The sequence below is a fragment of the Hylobates moloch genome, unplaced genomic scaffold (genome assembly GCF_009828535.3).
Source record: "Hylobates moloch isolate HMO894 unplaced genomic scaffold, HMol_V3 SCAFFOLD_15, whole genome shotgun sequence".
Classification (NCBI taxonomy): domain Eukaryota; kingdom Metazoa; phylum Chordata; class Mammalia; order Primates; family Hylobatidae; genus Hylobates; species Hylobates moloch.
In genome coordinates, this window is record NW_026652290.1 from 85,827,820 (window position 1) to 85,853,961 (window position 26,142).

General features: G+C 36.9%; 1 protein-coding gene across 7 annotated transcripts in view; it reads left to right on the top strand.

Moving 5' to 3' along the window:
* MAP4K3 (mitogen-activated protein kinase kinase kinase kinase 3) overlaps positions 1-26,142 on the top strand; it is a 191,195-nt gene that overhangs the window by 157,864 nt on the left and 7,189 nt on the right. For all 7 annotated transcript variants that reach the window (XR_009210009.1, XM_032177925.2, XM_032177926.2 and 4 more), the window contains 9 exons: positions 540-619; positions 6,542-6,602; positions 6,684-6,801; positions 11,826-11,884; positions 13,782-13,885; positions 18,004-18,175; positions 20,196-20,264; positions 20,343-20,435; positions 24,284-24,354. Coding sequence is in view for 6 of the 7 variants with exons in the window: in XM_032177925.2 (XP_032033816.1) it covers positions 540-619; positions 6,542-6,602; positions 6,684-6,801; positions 11,826-11,884; positions 13,782-13,885; positions 18,004-18,175; positions 20,196-20,264; positions 20,343-20,435; positions 24,284-24,354 (827 nt within the window). In the remaining variant the exon portion in view is untranslated. The remainder of the gene's footprint in view (positions 1-539; positions 620-6,541; positions 6,603-6,683; positions 6,802-11,825; positions 11,885-13,781; positions 13,886-18,003; positions 18,176-20,195; positions 20,265-20,342; positions 20,436-24,283; positions 24,355-26,142) is intronic.

Sequence of the window (26,142 nt, forward strand, 5' to 3'; positions counted from 1 at the left end):
AAAAAACGGAAAGGACCATGGCCATGCTTCTCATATCTTTTAGAAGATACTGAGTACCCTAGCAGGTATCCAAGTTTTGGTTAACTTTTTAATAGACTGTGATCAGATTCTGGGGTTTTTTAAAATTAGAGTACTTATAGTATAGCTCTGAAAAAAAATTATCTAGAAATAATTAGAATCTGTATCAGCCACTCTCGATTTATATTTTGTATGTCAGTTGCATGTGATCCTGTCTTTAGGGGGTTTTAGAAAAAGGAGCTGCAGATTCTTTGCCAGTTCTTAGCACTCTCTGATGAGTGAAGAATCTACTATGCCACTCTTCAGAACCTCCCTTACATAAAAATTCTCTTCACTGCTTTGAGGCTAATGTTTACATATAATTCAGTTTATGGGTCTAAAGTGTCTAACCTCTTCTTTGTATTCACTGCTTATAAATCATAGTAATTCTTGTTTTATATGTTAATACATATAGATTATAGAAATCCTATTTAAAAATATTTTATTTACCAAAATCAGTCAGTGAATTACTTTTATTTCAGATCAGTACTTGATATTTGGTGCCGAAGAAGGGATTTATACCCTCAATCTTAATGAACTTCATGAAACATCAATGGAACAGGTATGTTATTTTGTATATTCTTTTTTTTTTTAATTTTTAAGTTACTATAAGTACACATTAGAGCAGAAATAAGATTCAGTTTCATGACTTGCTGCCTCTTTTATTCCTTTTTGTTTTGTTTTGTTATGTTTTTTGAGACCGAGTCTCACTCTGTTGCCCAAGCTGCAGTGCAGTGGCGTGATCTCGGCTCACTGCAACCAGGTTCAAGCAATTCTCATGCCTCAGCCTCCCAAGTAGCTGGGAGCAGAGGCACGCACCACCACACCCGGCCAATTTTTGTGTTTTAATAGAGACAGGGTTTCACCATGTTGGCCAGGCTGGTCTTGAACTCCTGACCTCAGGTGATCTGCCCACCTCGGCCTCCCAGTGTGCTGGGATTATAGACGTCAGCCATCATGCCTGGCTAATTTTTGTGTTTTTAGTAGAGATAGGGTTTCACCATGTTGCCCATGCTGGTCTCGAACTCCTGGCCTCAAGTGCTGGAATTACAGATATGAGCCACCCCACCCCAGCATCTTTTATTCTTAAAATCCTCATGAGGCTGGGCACAGTGGCTCACGCCTGTAATCCCAGCACTTTGGGAGGCCAAGGCAGGCAGATCACCTGAGGTCAGGAGTTTGAGACCAGCCTGGCCAACATGGTGAAACCCCGTCTCTACTAAAAATACAAAAATTAGCTGGGCATGGTGGCGTGTGCCTGTAACCCCAGCTGCTTCGAAGGCTGAGACAGGAGAATCGCTTGAACCCAGGAGGAGGAGGTTACAGTGAGCCGAGATCGCGCCATTGCACTCCAGCCTGGGTGACAGAAGTGAAACTCCATCTCAAAAAAAAAAAAAAAAAAAAACCTTCATGGAGCATGTTCTAATTACCAGATACCAAAGACATTCACAGGACTAGTCCATACCCTTGAGAAGCTCATGATCTAATAGGGAAAACAGATGTATAAACCAGTAACTACAACACTCAGTATTAGATGTCATATTAGGAATGAGTATAAGATACTGGCCACAGAGGTGGATGTCACCAGCACCTCCTGTGGGGAGATGAGAATCCTGTGGGGAGATGAGAAGGAGAGGCATTTGAGATGGACCTTAAATTATGCTGAATAGAAGTTTGTCACAGACAGGATAAGCATGGTGGCATAGAGATGTGAAATAGCATGGCAAGTGTGGGAACAATGACTGGGCAATTTGACTGGAGTGCAGAATAGTAACAATAGATGGAGCTGGGTAGGCAGGCAGAAGCCAGACACCAGAGCTTGGTGTACCATGCTGATGGAACAGACCTGTGTTTTAGAAATATCTGTTTGCAGTATGGTGAGAGATGAGACTAGAAACCATGGTCAAATGGTAAAAGAGTGTTAATTCAGGGCAGAGGTAGAGAACAGAGGGGAAAAGATATTTTTGAAAAACAGTTTTATCGAGATATAATTCACGTATCATACAGTTCACCCACTTAAAGGGTGCAATCCAGTGGCTTTTAGTATGTTCACAGCATTGTGCAGCCATTACACCATCAGTTTTAGGACATTTTTGTCATCTCCAAAAGAACCTCCATAATCATTAGTGGTCAGTCCCCATTTCTCTCCTCCTCTCTCCCAGTATGGGGATGTTTTTGAGTGTCACAATGAGTGGGTGGAGCTTTTGTCATTTAGTACCCACGAGTCAGGATCATAAAACAACCTACAAACTGATAATAATGATGATGCTATTAATAGCTAATACTTACATAAAGCATACTATGTGTCCACGCAGTGTTTTTAAATGCTTGACATATATTATTTAGTCTTCATGAAATCTCTCAGAGGTAGACACCATTGATATTCTCATTTCACGGATGAGAAAACTAAAGCACAGAAAGGATTAGTAACTTGCCAAAGACCCCTCAGCTATTCAGTGGCTGAATTACGATATGAACCTAGGCAAGCTAGCTCCAGATTCCATGTGCTTAACTACTTCACCATATTCTCTCTCCCAATTGTATAGTTTCTGTAGAGAAATGCTGGACCTAGAGAAAGATCAGAGATCTAGAATTGACCGAATTGAATGACCAATTCAACATGGAGGTTGAAGAAAGGTCTAGGTTAACTTCAGGTTTCCCACTTGAGTGACTGGGTGCATGACAGTAACAGAAAGATGGAGTATAGTATACTGAAGGATGTGTTGATTTGAAGAGAATGGTAATGCTTTCAATTTGGTCATACTGAGTTTGGGGTGCCTTCGGGATGTGTGACTAATTCTTTTATCAATATAAATCGATTACAAGGCCGGCCGTGGTGGCTCATGCCTGTAATCCCAGCACTTTGGGAGGCCGAGATGGGTGGTCACCTGAGGTCAGGAGTTCGACACCAGCCTAACAAATAAGGTGAAACCCCCTCCCTACTAAAAATACAAGAATTAGCCAAGCATGGTCATGTGCACTTGTAGTCCCAGCTACTCAGGAGGCTGAGACAGGAGAATCACTTAAACCCGGGAGGCGGAGGTTGCAGTGAGCCGAGATCACACCACTGCACTCTAGCCTGGGCAACAGAGTGAGACTCCATCTCAAAACAAAATAAAAATAAAAATAAATTGATTACAAATAAAATGGAAAGAAAAATATATAAGTAATGATTTATTCATGACTAAACATTTTCATCTTCATTTTTTTAAATCAAATTTTCTAGCAAGATCCTAAACTGTGTGATATACCGTAAATCTTTTAATCTGGAAATGGTATACAGTGAAATGGCTGAAAAGTGCCTAAGAACGGGGAAAGGGAGGAAAAGGATCTTGTAATTATAATAATTAGTAAATAAATAATTCAAAGGTGGTCATATTTTTATTGGCTATAATGAGATATCCAAAAATAATATTGGCAACAATATTAATTGTAAGGAATAAGGCCAGCTTTATGCATAGGTGGAGTAAGCATTTATCAACCTAATTTGTAGAACTCTTTTGTTGTTGTTGTTGTTGTTGGAGACAGGGTTTCATTCTGTCACCCAGGCTGGAGGGCAGTGGCGTGAACACAGCTCACTGCAGCCTTGACCTCCTGGGCTCAAGTGACCTACCTCAGCGTCCTCAGTAGCTGGGACTACAGGGACATGCCACAATGCCCAGCTAATTTTTTGGTATTTTGTAGAGACTGGGATTTCACTTTGTTGCCCAGGCTGGTCTCAAAGTTCTGGGCTCAAGCAGTCCTTCTGCCTCACCCACCCAGTGCTGGGATTACAGGTGTGAGCCACCAGGCCCGGCCAGGACTCTTAAGAGAAGGCCCCCATCAACCACACCTAGCCCCAGTCTGCAATACCTTCCCTTCTTAGTTGCTTTAGCATTTGAATTACATTCTAGAGTAATTTTTTTTTTTTGAAACATTGCCCTTCAAAGGAAACATTTTTCCCTCCTAGAGGGAGCCTGTAAGAGTAAAGAATTTGTATATGTGGAGGCTGAATTTTTCATCTTACTGTGAAATTGATGATTAGGTTGGTTTTCTCTAGACTTTAGAGGAAACAGGGGGGCATGAGCCTACTAGATAGGGGAAAATTCTGAAAAGTGAGAAGATGACACAAATCAGGGTCCTGATTTAAAATTTTTTATCTGCTTTTATTATTTATAGCTAACATTTATTCAGTACTCAGCACTCTTCTAAGTACTTTACAAGGAGTATCTTGTTTAATTACCATACAGCTCTATGAGATACAGATACTCTGTTTTACAGATAAGAACACTGAGACAGAGATTCAGTAAATTACCCAAGATCACACAGAGTCGTTGATAAAACAGGTACATGAGTCTAGGCAGAATATAGAAGCTACCCTTCTTAACTGTTATATTCTTATTTATTAAACTGATCATTTCACCTAGAACCTAACTCACGAAAGGAAGAAAGCATTGAAAATCCAGTGAAGCTTTAGAGTTGTAAAAGTTGTTAAAAATGAAAATTCAGGACCGGGCGCGGTGGCTCACGCCTGTAATCCCAGCACTTTGGGAGGCCGAGGTGGGTGGATCAAAAGTTCAGGAGATCGAGACCACCATCCTGGCTAACACGGTGAAACCTCGTCTCTACTAAAAATACAAAAAAAAATTAGCCAGGCGTGGTGGCGGGCGCCTGTAGTCCCAGCTACTCGGGAGGCTGAGGCAGGAGAATGGCATGAACCTGGGAGGCGGAGCTTGCAGTGAGCGGAGATGGCGCCACTGCACTCCAGCCTGGGTGACACAGCGAGACTCCATCTCAAAAAAAAAAAAAAAAAAAAAAAAAAAAAAAAAAAAAAAAAAATTCAAAATGAAATCCAGTACTTTTTAAATAAAACTATACATAAATACCTTTTCATTGTCCCTATGTTGAAAATATGAAAGGAATTTGTGTCTTGTCTTGCTACTTTATATATGTTTATATTAAATAAGCAAACCTACTTATATTTGCAAGTATATAATTTTATAGTAAACCATAGATGTGGTATTAGATACTTTTTTAGTGGACATGTGTATGAAAACCCAGTTCAACACTGAATTAAATAAAAATCTGTATCTTGCTACTTTGATAACATGTACTGATATGTGGTCTGGAATAAGTCATTGCCCCTTCTCTGCCTGATTTTTTCAGTATAGCCAATGAAGTCCCAATTTTGTTGTGAATTTTTTGTGAAAAGCAGAAAGTAGGAAATGGATGTTGATATCTTCTCTATCTGAGGCACAGGTATAGGCACATTTTACAAATTAAAAAACTGTATTGGCAATGCCACATTTTAGTTGTTTGGAGAAATTGGTTATTTTATGTAAGTACATTTTCCCAGTAAATGAAATAAAATTTTTATTAAAATGTTACTTTGTTTCTCCTCCCTTTTATTATTACCTTTTCTCTTTTAGTTATTCAGTCCCATTATTATGGCTGTGTTTCCATAAAGTAATGTCCTTAGAGGCCTTGATGTGTTTCATCATTCACTCCTGCGTCCTCTCTCTTACCTTCTCTCATCTCAATCAGTTTTGGGGTAACTTAGTTGTAGGAATTGCCAGAGCAAACCCAGCAACAAAGATTGTTAAATCAGATGCTTAATTATGTACATCAGTGGCTCTCAAACTTGAGTCCGCCTCAGAATTACTTGGAGGCTTAGTTAAACCATAGATTGCTGGGTCCTCCTTCAGAACTTCTTGCTTCAGTAGGTCTGGGGTGAGGTCCAAGAATTTACATTTCTACCATGTGCCCAGGTGTTGCTGATGCTGCTGGTCCAAGGACCATTTAAAAACCACTGATACGCATAACGAAATGTCTTAATGAGAGTATTTTTTAAAAATATATAGATTGTGTTCCATGAAGTTCCCTTTTCTTTGCTCTAAATTGTCACCACTTTCAGGCTTCCAGAGATGCCTCTTAGTTCTTATGGTACTAAATTTTAGTAATGAATTTCATATATATATATATCTCCTTTGTGATTTATGAGTTTTCATCATCTTGTGTCTCAGCCTTTTTTTCACTCCGTACCTAGTGTTTCTGTATCCTGTGTTCCACTACACCATGATGCTTTTTCCTGTATCATACACCCTAGAATGCATATTATGCCTAGATAAGTCTATTTTGGGAGGAGTAGACAGGAGAATCTTAATTATTCAACCCCAGAACCAAAATAAAGGAATAGATGTTGTTTGAAAATGTTCTTATTCCCTGCATAGTTTGGGGTTACATAGCCCTTAATCATAAGGGAGACTTGAGCTGATCATATCGTGTTTAAGCTAAAATTTAGCCTAATTTATTTTTTGTCTCACATAAATATGTATGTATGTATATCATCTTGTTTTGAATCCTTGATAAAGTTAATTTATGTTAAAAATAACTTACTTTTTAAAGAACGGACCTATAGATATGACAGCTTACATGATTACTGTGTACAGATTTACATTGCTGTTATGTATTATTCTTTGTAAACTTTGTGCCTTTTTTTAATCAGCTATTCCCTCGAAGGTGTACATGGTTGTATGTAATGAACAATTGCTTGCTATCAATATCTGGTAAGTATTTTAGTTTTTAAATACCTTACAATTGTTACTATTTATTATTAGCTTTTATGTCATATCTGTTTTTCTTTATAGGTAAAGCTTCTCAGCTTTATTCCCATAATTTACCGGGGCTTTTTGATTATGCGAGACAAATGCAAAAGTTACCTGTTGCTATTCCAGCACACAAACTCCCTGACAGAATACTGCCAAGGTAAGGGTACATCCTTAGAGGCAATATGATATTAACAGTTCATTCTCATAAATATCTATGCTACAGAAAGTGAAAAAGCACTCAGTTTGGGTTAATAGAAATCATGACGAAAAAATAATAAGTAATATACTTTAACAAGTGCTTATTGATCACACTCTTGTTCTAAAATTTTTCTACTTTATACTTTCGAATTATATCAGACATTTTCCTCTGAATTTTTTTTTCTTTTTCTGCAAGTTTAAAACTAGTTTTTTTCTTATACTTTGCCGTAATTTTACATTGCATTTAGTGCCTTTGCTTTTGACATATGTTTTAACTTTATAAAATTTTTCTCAAAGCTTCTATACCTAGAAAATCAAAATGATTTATTGAAAAGTGTTTTTGCAACCTGGCATGGTGGCTCATGCCTGTAATCCCAATACTTTGAGAGGCTGAGGCCAGAAGATGGCTTGAGGCTAGGAGTTCAAGACCAGCCTGAGCAACATAGCAAGAACTTATCTCTACAAAAAATATTTTTTAAAAAATAGCCAGGCATGGTGGCTCGATCCTGTGGTTCCAGCTACTCAGGAGGCTGAAGTGGGAGGATCACTGGAGCCCTGGAGGTTGAGACTGCAGTGAGCTATGATCGTGCCACTACACTCCAGCCTGGGTAACAAAGCAAGACCATGTCTCAGTGTTTTGCATTAGAAGATAATTAGTTTGAAGTTGAGGGGTTTTGCCTTTCTACTTTCAGTAATTTGTTATTATGCTCTGTTCTTTCGTTGTTTAATATAATATTGGACCTCTTTATTGACTGAAAGATTTTCTAACTCTGATATAAATTGTATTTTACAAAAACTTTATGACTATTCTTTTTTATAATATTTGTTGTAAAGCAACTAACATAAAACCTTAATTTTCAAGTACCTGGAGAATCTGCTGTTCTCAAGAGAGACCTTTTTAGCTTATTTGCTTTTAACTGTGTTCGTTTCTTCCAGATTTTACTGAATACACCAAATGTGTATGAAATGTCCCATGTATAGATGAGACAAAATTGAATAAGATATAGTCTCTTCCTTTAAGGAGTTTCCATATGGTATGATTTTACCTACGCTGAATATAGGTACTCATTGTACCATATTATAATTCATTTTTAGTAAAGCATAAGCTTTGGAATTCAAGTAAAGTTGAATTTCAGTCCTGGATCATTCACTTAGTAGATATGGGACCTTGGATAAATTATACAACCTTTCCCCATGTGTTTAGCTCTAAGGGTATTTCACCTCCAGGTTATTATTTCAGGGATTTTATTATAGGCAATCTTTAGTTTTTTTTAATAGTAGCCACAAATATATCCTTCCCACTTTCTTCAGTTTCATTATCTAATAATTACTACAAAATCTTTTAATTCTCTCACTTATTGGCAGGAAACCTAAAAACCCTTTTAGCATGATAATATTTTATATATGTTTACGCATACCATTTCTTCTGCCATACTGTGAGCACAACTTAAACCTCTACTGAGTGTCTTAGTCTGACGATAAAGAGCCTCATGGTTCTCGTTCTGAAGATGGATACTCATTGTACCATATTGTAATCCATTTTTAGTAAAGCATAAGCTTTGGAATTCAAGTACAGTTGTATCATTTACTTAGTAGGTACAGGACCTTGAATAAATTATATAACCTCTCCACATGTATTCAGCTGTAAATGGAACCTATATACTCATCTGGCAGAGTTGTTTTGAAAATGATAAATCGTGTATGTAAAGTACCTACCACAGCACCTAGTAAGCTCTCAAAAAATAGACCTTTTGTCATCATTATTGGGCATGATAAATTGAACTGTGCCTTGTAGTGTACTCTAAAATATCGTATGTTAAATACATTCAGACAGTTAATTTAGAATTCTAGTTAATTGGGTGCTGGTAAAATAAGTCGTATTGCCTTTCATAAAATCATGACTAAAATTAAGGCAAGTCTATAGATCACTATAGAACATTAACTAAATTTTTAAAACATTTCAATGAAAAGTTTTTGAAATCCTTAATTCACAGCCATACTTAATAGTTGATTTCTGTTTGTGTGGTAGTCATCCCTATGGTCTTTCAGAACTTGGCAGTTAATCCTCCTGGGTTTTGACTAGTTCAGTGTTTTAACCCCTAAGTTAGCTTTAGGAGCTAGGAGACAAGTTCACAAGTGTGGACAGGAACATTAAACTTTTTGCTAGCTGAAATCTGTCAGGAGCTTGGTTCAGATTTTTTTTTAACTGTAAAAAGCACTTTGGTTCAAAGCAGATTGGTTAAGAGTGTGGGGAGTTTTTGTTTTGTTTTATTTTAAGCTGCATTAAACTCCAATGTATATGAAAGGGACATTTTTATAATTATAAGTTATAATGTAAAACTTTTCCTAATATAAAGTTAGTCAAGGGTACAATGAGGTGTTTTAACCAGAAAATTGTAATCAGAATATTCTAGATTGCCATTGTAGTCATTCAGTGCTTCAACATTGAATAAATTCTTTATCATTGTTTAGCTGTCACAAGTGAAAAACGTTTTGATTCACAAAGACAAGGACTTAAAAAGAGTTAACAGTTTTTAACAGCTTACCTTGCACACTCCAAATAATGTTCATTTAAATTGATACAGCCTGTAGTTCCAGCTACCTGGGAGGCTGAGGCAGGAGAATTGCCTGAACCCAAGAGGCAGAGGTTGCAGTGACCCAAGATTGAGCCACTGCACTCCATCCTGGGCAACAGAGTGAAACCCTGTCTCCAAAAAAAAAAAAAAAAAAAAAAAAAAAAGACCTGATCAAAAATCTAAGCTTCAGATTTCTATGCTGTAACCTACCTCTTTATTGGAGGGACTGAATGACACAGATGTCTAAAATGCATTGCACATAGTAAGGACTCAGTAAATGAAGCTCAAATTATAGTTTTTCATAAATAGGTCAATATATAAAATGTATTAAGGGTTAAAATTACAGTACTGCAATATTATATTTTTTAATATTATATTTATGCTTGATTATCACTCAGTTGCCAATTGTATGGTTATAAGAACATCCATCAGGAAAATTGTTCTGAGCTTGTTTGGAATTGCATTGAACATCACACATGTGCTATACAATTTTATATAAAATTGTACAACTAAAAAAAGAGTTGTACAGAGCACTGGCATCTATCTAATCATTGGCAGATTTATACATTTAAGTTTAAGTGGCTCATGCCTGTAATCCCAGCACTTTAAGGAGGCTGCACTTTTGGCAGGTTACTTGAGCCTCAGGAATTTGAGACTAGCCTGGGCAACATGGTGAAATCTCTTTGTTATAAAAATCATTTAAAAAAAAAAAAAAGAGTTTAAATGTTTGTAGAAGTCAGGCACAGTTGCTCACATCTGTAATTCCAGCACTTTGGGAGGCCAAGGCAGGCAGATCACTTGAGGTCAGGAGTTCAAGACCAGCCTGGCCAACATGTCGAAACCCCGTCTCTACTAAAAATACAAAAATTAGCAGGGTGTGGTGGCTGATGCCTGTAATCACAGCTGTTTGAGAAGCTGAGGCAGGAGAATCACTTGAACCTGGGAGGCGGAGGTTGCAGTGAACTGAGGTCAAGCCACTGCATTCCAGCATGGGTGGCAGAGCGAGACTTTGTCTCAAAAAAAAAAGAAAAAATCTTTAGCCGGGCACAGTGGCTCACACCTGTAATCCCAGCACTTTGGGAGGCCGAGGCAGTCGGATCACCTGAGCTTAGGAGTCCGAGACCAGCCTGGGCAAAGTGGCACAACCCCGTCTCTACTAAAAATACAAAAATTAGCCAAGTGTGATGGCAGGCACCGTAGTCCCAGCTATTCGGCGTTCTGAGACAGGAGGGTTGCTTGAACCTGGGAGGCGGAGGTTGCAGTGAGCCAAGATCACGCCCTTGCGCTCCAGCCTGGGCGACAGAGTGAGACTTTGTCCAAAAAATAAAATAAAATTTAATAATAAAAAGTATGTACAGAAGTGGGTTTAATTTGAGGTTTTTACAATTTGATGCACCAACAGTCTTTATTATTACATTTTAAAAGACATTTGAGTGTATGTGTAGTTTTTAAATTGTAGTTTTAAAAAAATTCAGAATTGATTTTTATCTATTAAATTCGAGTCAGATGTTTGCAAAACACCTATAGCGCCTTTGCAGAACACCTGTATCCCACTTTTCCTGAATAGAGAAACAAAGATTTCTAAAAAAGAAGTTCATCACAAATTGTTATAATAAGACAACTTTTTGCAGTACATGTAAATTTATTACATGTACTAAAAATATCTTTCTCCAGTTTTTGGCTTATCTTTTCACTTTCTCAGTGATATCTTTTGGTAAACCAAAGTTACTAATTCAATAATTGACTGCCACCTGTAGTTTGAGGTGCTAGGGTTGAATCAGTGGGGGAAAAAAAGCCAATTAAAATGTAATAGCATTTTCCTGTATGATTTGTTCTTTTTGTATTTTCTTAAATCCCAAGGTCATACATTTCTGTAGACGTCTATACTTTGTTTTCATATTTAAACCCTTAACCCATTTGGAACTGATCTGATTGGGGGCCATGAGAAAGGGATCCAATTTATTCTTTTTTTTTTTTTTTTTGAGACAGAGTTTTGCTGTTATTGCCCAGGCTGGAGTGCAATGGTGTGCGCTCGGGTCACCACAACCTCCACCTCCTGGGTTCAAGCGATTTTCCTGCCTCAGCCTCCTGAGTAGCTGGGATTACAGGCATACACCACCATGCCTGGCTAATTTTTTTGTATTTTTAGTAGAGACGGGGTTTTATTATGTTGGCCAGGCTGGTCTCGAACTCCTGACCTTGTGATCCGCCCACCTCGGCCTCCCAAAGTGCTGAGATTACAGGCATGTGCCATGGCACCCGGCCTTTTTATTCTAATTTTAATAGATGACCTAGTATGTCAGCACCAGTTTTGAACTCATCCTTTCTCCACTGATCTATAACAGTAGCTTTTTCATATAGTAAGTTTGCCTATGTGTATTATATACTCACTTTTATTTACATTTAGGAAATTTTCTGTATCAGCAAAAATCCCTGAAACCAAATGGTGCCAGAAGTGTTGTGTTGGTAAGTAAACTGTCCAATAGCATTATAGCTCTCTTGCTTCACAGGGCAACTAAGAAAACCCCATGAGACTCATTGTAAAATCTGGCATAAGCAGTACTACCCCAGGGCATTCTGCCAGTAATACTTTATTTTTCCCCCTTAAGTAGAACAAATTTCTTGGCCATTTCATCTCTGTGTAGACTAAGCCTAATACATAGTACCTTGCAAGTAATTTATTTGCAGATAAATATTTATTAGCAAAAAAATTATTTGCTAAACAAATAATTTATTGCCTAGGTAAATGGAGAAAGTAGTATGACTTTTTTTTTTTTTTTTACCACATTTTATCACACCCTGTTTTCCAAGGGTCCTGTTACCTACCATTCACCATTCTGCTTAGCAATGGCTTGTGAGATGGCATTTATTCCTTTGGCATGTATTTTTATGTTCACCTTCCACTTCCCCCACCCTTATAACAATTAGTTGTTCTATTTGCATGTAGCCAGAGCAAAAAATGATTTCTTTCCCTTAAGTTACTATTATTATAAAAGGGACGATAAACACATGAGTCATTATACCACAAAGTATAGTGTGGAAAGGACTCTAAGCATAGGCTCACTGAAGAAGGTGGCATTTGGGCTAGGCCTCAAAATAAGGCAGATTCAGATTTGAACTGAATAGATGGAGAGGCCATTTCAAACAGAAGAAATGACATAACATGGAGGCAAAAAAAATCATAAAGCTTACATAATAAATGCTGACTATTCGCTTAGCTGGATACAGATTATAGAAAGGAGAGTGGCAGATGAGTGTGAGCCATTGGCCTTGTGTGAGCATGTACTTATTACTGTGCAATAAGTAAGGAAGGAAGTCTTGTGCTAGAGCAGTAGCAGTGCAAATAGCAAGGAAGGAGTGGCTGGGTGTGAAGGGAAAAGATGTCAGAGATGACTGAGGCCTCAAACCCAAAAGACTGGCAGAAGGGCAAGTGTTGTTAACAGGAAGCAAGAACAGCTGGTTTAGAGCAAAAGAGGAGGACAAGGTTGGGTTTAGACATGGTGGTTGAATCTGTAAGAACTTCCCCAGACTGACTGGACTCTACCTGAGTACAAAGGGGCAGGTTTTTAGGAAAAGTTAATTATAGGAAAGAATTTCCTATATAGACTTTTCTGTTTTCTTTGGCGGGACAGTTTTGCCGTTCACCTCCTCTGCCATTTAAATATTTCAAATCTATGGGAAGTTTGTGAATTTTACTGCTGTTCCCCTTTTCACAGTTCAATTTTTTTATCTTTATTCCAAATATAGTTACTTCACATATATTTACTTTACTTCTTCTGGTTTATAACCAGAAGAAAATTTCAAAATCTGAGATAATTCAATTTTATTATTTGTAAATCAGTATTTTAAGGTTTGATTAATATCTGTGATGTTTTCTAATGACCATAAGAATTTAATCAAAAGGGGGAAGATGGACAAGTGTTTTATTTTCAGAAACAAAACATTATTGCCTCTGAACATTACCACCAAAAGCACCTTGTGAACCACCTGAATGTGTTGTATCTTACGAGTTTGACAACTTCTTCCCAAATTTACTTTGACCCTTTTATCAGAATGTTGCCACCTCAGGTAATTTTCCTGCCGTCATAAGACCAAAAGTCCTTCCTTCTACCCCACGGCCTCATTATAACCAGCAGTTTCATTTGTGCATACAAATAAAAATCCTGCAAGTTAAGAGGGCATTTCCTGCTATTACCTGAAACAGTATTTTTTTCACCCAGCCCTCTAATTAAGAAACCGAACTGGCAGCCAGCTTTTGATTTTGTTTTATGTTTAGTTTTGTTTTTTGTTTTTTTGAGCATGCAATTATTGTTGTAAGGACTTTGTTTTATAAGAGAACTCATTTATATTTTTGCTTTGACAGTAAGAAATCCTTACACGGGCCATAAATACCTATGTGGAGCACTTCAGACTAGCATTGTTCTATTAGAATGGGTTGAACCAATGCAGAAATTTATGTTAATTAAGGTAAGCATAAAAGTCAAACTATCTTATTCTTACTATAAATCTTGTCAACCTTACTGTTCTTTAAAGAAACATTTTTTTCAGTTAATTTGCAAGTTAATTTAATGATTTTAGATAATGTGGCAGGGTTGTGAAAATCTGCCCAATTGTTAGGAACTTAATTGGCCTAGTAGAAGTTTTATAAGAGACTAGAGAAATACACGGGTATGGCGATGGGGAGCTGGAAATAGTATCTCACATACACAGCCTGATGGCAGAAACAGGAAGTACTAAAAGATCAGTGAAATGTTTTGAAGATACTCTCTGGTTGACCTCCATCACCGCTGAAAACAACATACAGGTTGTAGTTTGGCCTAGGAGAACTAGGGATAACCATAATGACGGGGAAACAAGTTGTTTTTAGTTATATACATACCCATTAATTTGCCCAGGCCTTTCCACAGATTTTTTTTTTTTTTTTTTTTTTGCTTAAGTTTTTCTAGAATCATTTAATTAATGAATAGTTTTTAAAATATTTACTATTACTCATCTGTAACTTACATTTAAGGAAAAACTAACTTTTAAAATGTGTGAAGTACAGGCTCAGTTAATTACATCAAGAAAATACCAAATGAATTTTTAAAGTTGTTTTCCATGCTATTATATATGGACTAAGTGGTCTTATTTCATGTGCATTTGATCTCAGTAGAAATTAGAGTCAGAATATAGCTGGAATGGGGTTCTTCCTAAATTTTATAGTATTAAGATGTTTAAAGTATTGACTCCCTGTTGTTTAAAATCCTGTAAGTGACTAAGAAGTCTAGTTTTCGTTTTCCTATCAGTTTTAACCTCAAGATTAACTAGGGCTAAACAGATGAAAATATAGTTTCAAGAATTTGAAACCTATTTAAGTATTAATATCACAGGTAAATGCACTGAAACAAAAATTATTTAAACTGAAAGCTCAGGGGAAAATAGCCTTGTAAGTTGTCTAAAGCAGAACTACTGAATACAGCCCATTTATGGCAAAAATTGTTTTGTTCTCAGCTCCTCTTTGTTCTTGTTTATTTGACAAAAGATTGCTCTATCCAAGATGGAATGGTAAAGTCTACACAGTTTTTCAGCAACCTCTTCCTTTCCTATCTTTTTTCTCTCTTTCTTTAGTCTATTTTAAATATGTCCTTCCTATTATTTTCATTCCTAACTGCTATCAAAATGAAAATGTTTCATCATATCTGTTATTCTTATATACTGATATACTGATTAACCTGGTATGAATGAATTTTATATGTTATTTAATATGTTAAACCATTTATCCTAATACATAATGAAAGACGCTTTTCTCTATTAGAGGAATTGTCCGTGTCAAGAGCATGCAGGAGGGAATATATACTTTGAAGACATAGGACGCTTAAAAATTACCCATCCATGGCTTCTCTTTTCCCGGTAGATGGCACCAGGGTGCTTGGCCTGGCTCTAATGAGGCCTGTTACCAGCATTCTGAGATAGTAAACCTGTGGTACAATACTACTCCATCAAGATTTTAATCACTCTTCTCCCTTTCCTTAAACTCTCTGAGCTATAATGTTTGCCTACCTTCCTTAATCTTAACCTAGCTTTCCTTTCTGTGTCTCTCTGTGTCAAGACTTCTATATGTATATTTTGTCTCCATATTTAACATTATGTCTATCAGCATTTATGATGTTTATGTACTATAACCCTTGATCAGATGTATTCAAAAACATTGTTATGCTTTCTATATTCTTGTTTCCTCCTAATGACATTTCTGACAGTTTTTGCATCATTAGACTGCTTTTTTTGGTTTTTTTTTTTGAGGCGGAGTCTGGCTCTATTGCCCAGGCTGGAGTGCAGTGGCGTGATCTCAGCTCACTGCAACCTCACCTCCCAGGATCAAGCAATTCTCTGCCTCAGCCTCCCGAGTAGCTGGGATTACAGACACCCAGCTAATTTTTGTATTTTTAGTAGAGATGGGGTTTCACCATCTTGGCCAGGCTGGTCTCAAACTCCTGACCTCAGGTGATCCACCTGCCTCATCCTCCCAAAGTGCTGGGATTACAGGCGTGAGCCACCACGCCCAGCCTTGACTGCATTTTCATTGTAAATGAAGTTAAAAATTAAAGATCTCTCCAGCAAACATAATGTACCTATTGCAGGCGAGGCACTGTGTTATTTACTAGAGAGACAAAAATATATTACATACAGTTGCTGCCCTCAAGGACAATAGCAATTGGATTTAAAACTATTAGACATGAATTCCCTTCTGTTAATGACTTACACAAATTGCTTAGTTATTATTGGAAGCAATGTAGAAGTAGTCAAAATCTGTTGGTTTTTTTTTTTAAAGCATTGTTTCTGTGTTTAAACTGTAAAAGTTTAAAGATGCATCTTTAATCGGAAGCACTGGTTTTTTTTCTGCTTCATTGCTCTTTATTTCAAAGATAATTATTTAAGTTGCTGTACCTTATTAAAAATGACAGATTTTATCAAAAGCGTGTGCCCCAAGGTAATGGGAAAGCTCCTAGAAAAGAGGTTTGGAGAATACTGATGAAGTGTCTGTGCCCGTGGAATGGAGGCACTTTAGCAGCCACAGGGAAGGAAGGAATGTGGGAACAGCAGGTGAACACAGAGCTTCACATTCCAGCCACGAGTACCATTTTGTGTCTTCCAACACTTTAAAACTACCTGTTAGATATCTCCCGTTGCACCTTTTACTTTTCTTTAGAATTTATGAGTTGCCAGATTAAAAAGAAAACAAATCCAGTAGCTTCGTTAAATGCTAGCAATAACCATTTGGAAAATACAGTGAAAACACAGCCAGTTTATAAAAGCAACAAAAATATAAAATATATAAGAATGAACTAAATAAAATATGCATGAGAGTGGTATTTAAAAAAAAAAATTTGTGAAGAAAAATTTTAGAATTCCCTTTGTCATCCTCCCTTTTAGTCAGCTCCCTACCTCTTTTTTACAAAGGAAACCTAGAAAGTTCTTACTTTTTTTCTCTTTTTTACTATCTAAGCACATATCCCTAAACATTAGAACTAATTTTATTTAATTTTTCAACAGTATTTAAGTGGAATTATGAAGTATATGTTCATTTGTTTCTGGCTTTTTTGTGCAACATTATATTTGTATAGTTGCTGGACATAGCTATAGTTTATTCATTTTTCAGTTCTTTATATATAATTTTTTATTTTGTGAATATGCTATAATTTTATCTGTTTTGCATTTGTCTCTTGTGTATGTGTTCTTTAGAATGTATACCTAGGAGTATTATTGCAAGGTCCTAAGGAATGCCTACATCCAGCGTTAATTAATAATGCAGTTAACCAGTGTGGCTATGCCACTCTATATCCCACCACCAGTGTTGTATGAGCATTTGCTTACTCCTCTGGGATGCTTATTCACTGTCATTCTTTTTAATTTTAGCCATTCTGGTGGGTATATATAGTATTTATCTCATTGTGGTTTTATTTCTTGATTACTAATGAAGTTAGTGTTTTCCATCTATTTTTTCAGTCCTTCAAAACGTAAATTTATTCTTTGTAGCAATATAAAAGAAATTTTAAACATATAAAATTAAAATGGGTTGTATTATAACTGTGAGTTGATTTGATAAAATCACTTGAGATATGAAGCTAATTTTTTTGAATTTATGACTTTCTCTGTTCACATCTTAGAAGAGGGGTGTCTCTTGCTAATTAGCATTTCACTTCTCTCATCCGTGTTTGCTCAGTTGATTAAGAAGGCAGAGGAGTATAACTGAAGAAGCATCAAACTGGGAGACAGGAGACTCTGCCACAAAGGCCGGGGGACGATGGGCTGGTCACCCAGTTACTGGGCCCCAGTTTCCAACTCTGAAAAGAGAGGGTTGGACACGTGACTTATAAATTCCCTTCCAGCCTTAATGTCCTAAAATCATGTGATTATAACTTTAAAATATTTTGCGGTGGTAAACCTAAAATCTTTATAAAGAGAGTCCACATTCAGATTTTTCTGCATTACGTGAATTTCTGTGACAAGATGCAGTCTTTATTGTAGAAAGCTGTTTTATGCTATTCTCATGGAATTATTTGGTTTTTATTTTCCTTGGTTTAATGTATTTTTGTTTCTTTCTCTAGCACATAGATTTTCCTATACCATGTCCACTTAGAATGTTTGAAATGCTGGTAGTTCCTGAACAGGAGTACCCTTTAGTTTGTGTTGGTGTCAGTAGAGGTAGAGACTTCAACCAAGTGGTTCGATTTGAGACAGTCAATCCAAATTCTACCTCTTCGTGGTTTACAGAATCAGGTTTGTAATTTTTATGGAATTATTAAGGGTAATACATATGCTGGTTTTACAAGTAGTAAGTTTACTGTATCTCTTATTAAGCAAAAACTGCATACACTGCCAGTCTTCAATAACTATTACTAAACTGGAAGAAGGGAAGATTACTCTCTTTAAAATAGCTAATTCATATGACACATTTAAAACATTGGCAGGCAGGGCATGGTGGGTCACGCTGGTAATCCCAGTACTTTGGGAGGCCAAGGTGAGAGGATCACTTGAGTCCAGGAGTTGAAGAACAGCCTGGGCAATGTAGCAAGACCCTGTCTCTATAAAAAATATATATAAGTTAGCTGGGCATGGTGGTGCATGCCTGTAGTCCCACCTACCAGGGAGGCCAAGATGGGAGGATTACTTGAGCCCAGGAGGTCAAGGGTGCAGTGAGCCATGTTTGCACCATTGTACTCCACTCTGGGTGACAGAATGAGATCCTGTCTCTAACTAACCAACTAAGTCAAGCAAACATTGCCAAAACATGATACCGAGAGCACATACACCAGTTTTTTTATATAGAAATGAATATAAGGATCTGATCCTCAAAGTCCTTTGTATATTATTGGTATGTATATTTGGTATATACTAATAAACAGTTGTGCATGAACACACCTCTTACTATAAAATGAGGTATACACCTGGGTTGTTATTTGATTTTGGTGATATGTATTTTAAATAACAGTGTCTCTCGAAGGACACTGTGTATAGGTAACCCATAAAGTCATACTTGCATGAATCTTTCTTGGAAATAATTAAATTAATATTACAAATTGAATGCCAATTAAAGCACTTTTTTTCTTCAAACAAATAAAAGGGAAATAATTTATATAGACTCAAATATTTTTAATATTTTGATAATACTTTTCATTTTATATGTTTCACATTTCCTTTTTAGAGAATTTTACATGCATCAAATTGTTTTATGTTCATTAATATGAAAATGAATACAAAATACATATTAACATAGGAAACATTTAAAACAAAACTTGGGTACTTAACATTTTCATAACTCTCAGAAATTTTAAGTATTTTATGTACTTTTAAATGGTGTATACCTGAAAATTTACGTTTTACACAACTCCAGTTGCCCTGCCTCCCTGAGGTGATGTTACCTTTTTGATCATATTCCATCACTTTACTAGGAGTATTGGTAAGAGTGATCATTGAGTATGTAGTATGTAGCAGCAATTACCAGACTTGAGCATTCATCAGAATCACTGGGAGACTTGTGACATTGCTGAGCCCCACCCCCAGAGCTGTTCATTTATGGTCTAGATAGGACCTGAGAATTTTCATTTCTGTGAATTCCCAAGTGTTGCTGATGAGATTGACACAAAGACCATAGTTTAAGGCATGTATAGACAAACCTCAGCCTGGGCAATATAGCAAGACCCCATCTCTAAAATTTTTTTTTTTAATTAGCCAGGCATGGTGGCATGCACCTATGGTCTCAGCTACTCAGAAGGCTAAGTCAGGAGGGTCACTTGAGGCCAGGAGTTCAAGGCTGCAGGGAGCCATGATCGCACCACAGCATTTCAGCCTGAGCAGCAGGCTCAAAAAAAAAAACAATTTTCATTTCTGTAAATTCCCAGGTGATGCTGATGGTGTTGATACAGGAACCATAGTTTGAGAACTACATGTATTTACAAATCTCCCACTAATAGAAAATTTGGTTTTTAAAAGAGGAAAAGTTGCATTATAGGATATTTTAAGTATAGTTTGTTTTCTAGTGCAGTCAGCATTCTGTATCCGTGTGTTCTGCATTACCGTAGTATTGACAACAGCCAACATATGCTCTGTTGAGCACTTAATTGTTTAGCACTTGCATCAGCATTTAAACCCACATAACCTGGCTCAGTCCCTACATGTGTATTACAAAAGACATAGCCATTTCAAGTACTGTTATCCTCAGAATTGTTTTTCTTAAATGTTTTCATGCTTTTAAGTATCACAGTTTCTCTAGGTTTACCAAAATTTGTTTGTGTTGTAGATACCCCACAGACAAATGTTACTCATGTAACCCAACTGGAGAGAGATACTATCCTTGTGTGCTTGGACTGTAAGTTTTTATTTATGAATGTCTTACTTTAATAAGACTTCTTTTATCTTAGTTTCTGAGTGACTTTTTTTCCTCCAGGTTGTATAAAAATAGTAAATCTCCAAGGAAGATTAAAATCTAGCAGGAAATTATCATCAGAACTCACCTTTGATTTCCAGATTGAATCAATAGGTAAGTCAAAGTTTTATAATTCTTTGCATTATGAACTCCCTAAAATAATTTATCTGCTAATTATCCAAAATTAAAGATTGATATTATTAAGGACTCTTTTTTTAAAATAGAGGATATGGCTGGGCATGGTGGCTCATGCCTGTAATCCCATCACTTTGGGAGGCCAAGGTGGGTGGATCAACTTGAGGCCAGGAGTTCAAGACCAGCCTGGCCAACATGGTGAAACCCCATGTCTAGTAAAAATACAAAAATTAGCCAGGCATGCTGGCACATGCCTGTAGTCCGAGCTACTCAGGAAGCTGAGGCATGAGAATCACTTGAACCTGGGAAGGGGAGGTTGTGATGAGTTGAGATCGTGCCGTTGCACTCCAGCCTGGGTGACAGAACGAGACTCTTGTCTCCAAAAGTAAAATAAAAATAGAGGATATAATAAATATGAGGTCACTATCAGCCTTCATTCTTACACATTCTCTAAAATAGTTTAATAACTGTAGTGTAGATAATGTTATCTTCCCTGTAAGAAATAATATCGTTTCTTTTTTTTTTTTTTTTTTTTTTTTGAGATGGAATCTCTCTGCCGCCCAGGCTGGAGTGCAGTGGTGCAGTCTCGGCTCACTGCAACCTCTGCCTCCCGGATTCAAGTGATTCTCCTGCCTCAGCCTCCCAAGTAGCTGGGATTACAGGCACCCACCACCACGCCTGTCTGATTTTTGTATTTTTAGTAGAGATGGGGTTTCACTACATTGGCCAGGCTGGTCTCGAACTCTTGACCTCATGATCTACCCACCTCGGCCTCCCAAAGTGCTAGGATTATAGGCGTGAGCCACCGCGCCCAGCCTTGAAATAATATCATTTCTTTTAACATAGTTTTGAATTCCCATTTCCTCCAGACTCCTATAGGGTTTTTCTATAAGTACTTTAAAATTTAGTACTCATTATACCAGATGATGTTTTGGCTGTTGTGTCTGCTGATCAGAGAATTTTAAGTATGTGGAAGTTTCTTCTTGTCATTCTCACATTTTGCTTAATAGGAGTTTTTTTCTGGAAAAGGATTTCTGACAGAATCAATATTTTTAAATGACTACATTCAGGGAAAATAAGGTGAAAATTATCTTATATAGGATAGTGCTGGGAAAATGAATGGTGATTAATATTTAACTAGGCACACTTTTTCTGGTGTTCCTTATCAGTAAAATAAAGATATTTGCATGTGTGTATATTAGCAGAGGGTAAGGCTAAAGGCAGTTAGTTCATTGTCTTATTCCTGGTTCTGTTTTCTACATTCTCCCAACTAGAATGTCATTCATCCAACAAACAAATGATTACAATAAGTCAGTTTCGAGGGATGTCTGATCAAGATGTTAAAATGGAATCTGCTTTCAAAGACATAGCCAGGGTCAAAAAGCAAGATCAACAACAGAATCTCAAAGCAGTATACAGGTCTGAAGCTAACAGGCCTGCTGGGCTCCAGTTACAAAAGTATCCCACAGGAGATGGAAAACCACAGCCAAGTTCATTGCTTGTGGTACCTGATAATCAGGCATGATGGTTTTTTATCTACCTCCCCCATTAAAGGAAGAGATAATCCCTATCCTGTGCAAACTGTTTCAGACTGCAGACAAGGAACTCTGAATAAATCAATGTTTAATACTGATGATAAAATCAAACAAGATTAGTACAGAAAACAAAAATTATAATCTTATGAAAATCATTTTTAAAAATCTAAATAAAATATTAGCAAATAGAATTACACATTATCAAATAGTAGACTATCCCAGGAAAGCAAGGATGGTTCAGCATCAGAAAATGTATTTATGTAATACATGACACCAAGTATTAAGAGAAAATCATGTAACTCTTCAGTAGATGCCCAAAAAGCATTCAGTAAAATCTGTCATTAATGATTTTTTTTTTAATAATACTTCTTCGCAAATTGGGAATAGAAAGGACTGTCCTTCACCTAGCAAAGCCTGTTAAAAATATGTTTAATGATCAAATTAATTCCCATTAAAGTGGAGAACTAAATAAGGATGTTTGCTATTATCACATTTCATTATTGTCTATTAGACGAGAAAGGGAAAGTATGAGGATTAGAAAGAAAAAGATAAAAAGATCATTTTTTGCTGATGGTATGATTATGTACATAGAATATAAAACCCTATTAATAAATTACTAGAGCTAATAAGAGAATTCAGAGTTGCTGGATATGAGTAACACCAAAGAATAGCTTTCCTAAATAATCAGTGAAAAAGTTAATTGGAAAAAAGATCCCTTTCACAATGGCAATAAAGTAACATATATAAGAATAAATGAAATCCAAACGTTTTTAAGATCATTATCTAGGAAACTCCAAATTATTTTTTTAAAGACATAAAAGATTGAGCAAGTGAAGAACTACATCATGTCCATGGGTAGAAAGACTTAAATGAGAAAGATGCCAGTTCTTCAGTTAATCCACAGGTTCAGTGGATCTGCAGTAAGAATCCCAGCAGGTTGTTTTGTGCCACTTGATAAGCTGCTCTTAAAATTCATATGGAATGGCCAGGCACAGCGGCTCATGCCTGTAATCCCAACACTGTAGGAGGCTGAGGCAAGAGAATTGCTTGAGCCCAGGGTTTCAAGACTAGCCTGGACAACATAGGGAGACCCCATCTCTACAAATAATTTTTTTAAATAAAAAATAAATTTATATGGAAGAGCCAAAGACCAAGAATAATAAAATAAATGTTGACAAATCCTTTTCTAGCCAATATTGAAACTTACTATAAAGCCATAGTGATGAAGGTAGTGTGGTAGCAACACAGGAATAAATAGGTAGAAGAGTGAGACAGAAGAAAGGGTCCAGAAGTAGACCCACAAGTAAATGGAAATTCATGGCATTGTGTATTAGTGGGGAAGAAATGGGCTATTCAACAAATGTACAATTGGTTACCTGCAGAAAACGAAATAAGATTTCTTCCTCCCTGAATACATGCCAAAAAGTGTATTAAAAATGTAAATATAAAAAGCAAAACTAAATCTTGTTCTGTTTATGCCCTGTGCTTCAGTAATTCTATTTATGGGTGTCTACCCTCGAGAAAGATTTGTACGTGTATTCAAGATGTACAAAAATGTTTATTGCAAAATTGTTTGTAATAATGAAAAACTAGAAATAACCTAAGTGTTCATCATACTGAAGTATGAAGGTTGGAAACATTCAATATAAAATTTATATTGATAGTATAAACTTATAGTAATAGTAAAAACATGCATGAGAATGATAAATACCAAATTTATAATAGTGGTTATCTCAGGGAGGAAGGAAAGGCCAGAATTGGGAATAGAGCAGGGTACATAGGGGATGCCAGCTGTATTTGTTTTTATTTAAAGCGAAAATGGCAGAATGTTAGGATTTGATTGTTGGATGGTGGATACACGTGTATTTTTATGCTGTTTTCTGTATTTTTCTGTATGTTTGCAGTATTTTATTTTTGAAAATTATCAAAACAGGCCGAATGCAGTGGCTCACGGCTTTAACCCTGGCACTTTGGGAGGGCGAGGCAGGCAGATCACTTGAGGCCAGGAGTTTGAGACTAGCCTGGCCAACATAGTGAAACCCCATTTCTACTAAAAATAAAAAAAAATCTATAACAAAAATATTTTCAGTGAATTTTTTCCTACCAAAAAGATGCGTAAGTTCTGTATAGTATATTTTTAAACTTTTCAAATGTAAAGATGCCGTATAAATATGGAATAGCTGGCATTAGTTGTGAATTAACATATTGCTATATGAGATAGAGGGATGAAATGATGCTTATCAGTTGAACTTTTGTACTATTAACAGTAATTGAGCTGTTCTTGCCTGCTAGTGTGCCTACAAGACAGTGTGCTAGCTTTCTGGAAACATGGAATGCAAGGTAGAAGTTTTAGATCTAATGAGGTAAGTAAATTATGTCCATTAAGTAGTCACGAGACATTATCAAATTCCACTTCAAACAATTCGATTCCTAAATGATACAAGTAACGCTTGTTTGGCTAGCTTTATTAATACTTACTATATTTAGTCTATTGATAAAATCAGTAGCCCATACTCTATGACCACCTCTCTCTCTCCACTACTCAAACAACTTTAGTGCACATTTAATGTGCTTCCAGATAATCACTCTGAAATTTACAACAGGAACTTGCTAATCTCCTAAAAGTCAGCCAACTATGGTTTTCTTTCGACTTTACCAGAGGAACCCCAGGAGCAAGAGTGCTAGTGCTGGCTCTCTCTGGCCTCGAGCACCTTTTCTACCGTGTACTTCAGAAATAACGAACAGTGCAGACTATAAGTAAAGAGTCCTATATTTCTCTGGAAGCACACTTGCCTCTTATTTTCAACATCCTTATTCATTTGACATGTATATAATTCTTTGCCCCCTTTACCTTTTTCCTTTTTATTAACCTTTACCTATGCGTCTCATGAGTCCTTCCTACCTCACAGAAATAATTTAACTCCAAGCCGTGTGACATATTCAAGTCAGTTCAACATTTATGCCGGAAAGTTCTGAGGTTATAAACATGAACAAGATGTGGCACTTGCCCCCTAGAATGTTATAAGCACGTAAAATTGTCAGAAATTCTTCCAGTACTCCCAAGCCAATCTCAGTCATGTAACTTGGAAGGAAGCTTATTTGTTTCTTAAACTGTCATTCATTAAGCTCAGAGCGTTTATTTCTAACAAAGTAAGCAATATACCACAGTGTTCATGAGCCTGGGTTCCAGAGTTGAGACACTAGGCTTCGGGTCTCAAGTTCAGCTAGTTAGTAGCTGGGTGACCTTGGCATGTCACCTAACTTCTTTCTACCTGTATTTTTTCATCTGTGAATTTGAGTTGTTATGATTAAATGAAACAAAGCATGTAATGTGCTTGGCCTGGTTCCTGACCTACAGTAAGTGTTTAATAAAAGGTAGCCGCTGGCCAGGCGTGGTGGCTCACGTCTGTACACTCAGCACTTTGGGAGGCCGAGGCGGGCGGATCACGAGGTCATGAGATCAAGACCAGCCTGGCCAACATGGTGAAACCTTGTCTCTACTAAAAATACAAAAATTAGCCGGGCCTGGTGGCGCATGCCTCTAGTCCAAGCTGCTCAGGAGGCTGAGGCAGGAGAATCTCTTGAACCCAGGAGGCGGAGGTTGCAGTGAGCCAAGATCGCGCCATTGCACTCCAGCCTGGCAACAGAACGAGACTCCGTCCCCCCTCCAAAAAGAAAAAAAAAAAACAAACAAAACGGTGTCTGCTACTATGTTTTAAAAGTAATCCCCACGATTGGGCTCACACTTTCTAAAATCACCTGAGGAACTGAGCAGGGAGATAAGAACAGTCAATAGCTAATAAACACTAGTCAGAGAAAGAAAAGCATTACAGACAAATACAGAAGTGGTTTAAAAACTAAAAGGAAAAAGTTCACCCAAAAAGTCACCTGAGAACTACACAGGCAGCCCATCAATACACACCTCCAAAAATGTTAGCTGCTTCTAGTAGGCAAACCCCAAAATATGTTGGTAATCACAGTCACGATGAGCCACAGGCATTGAAGTGAGCGTGCTGAGCGTGTTGTTTCCTGCAGGTGTGCTGGGTTACAACAGAAGCTAAGAGTCATTGGTGTTTCCGGAAAATCTAATTGTGGGGGTATTGATGGAATAAATTTAATTTCAAATCCATTTTTTCTTCAGCCTACCAAAT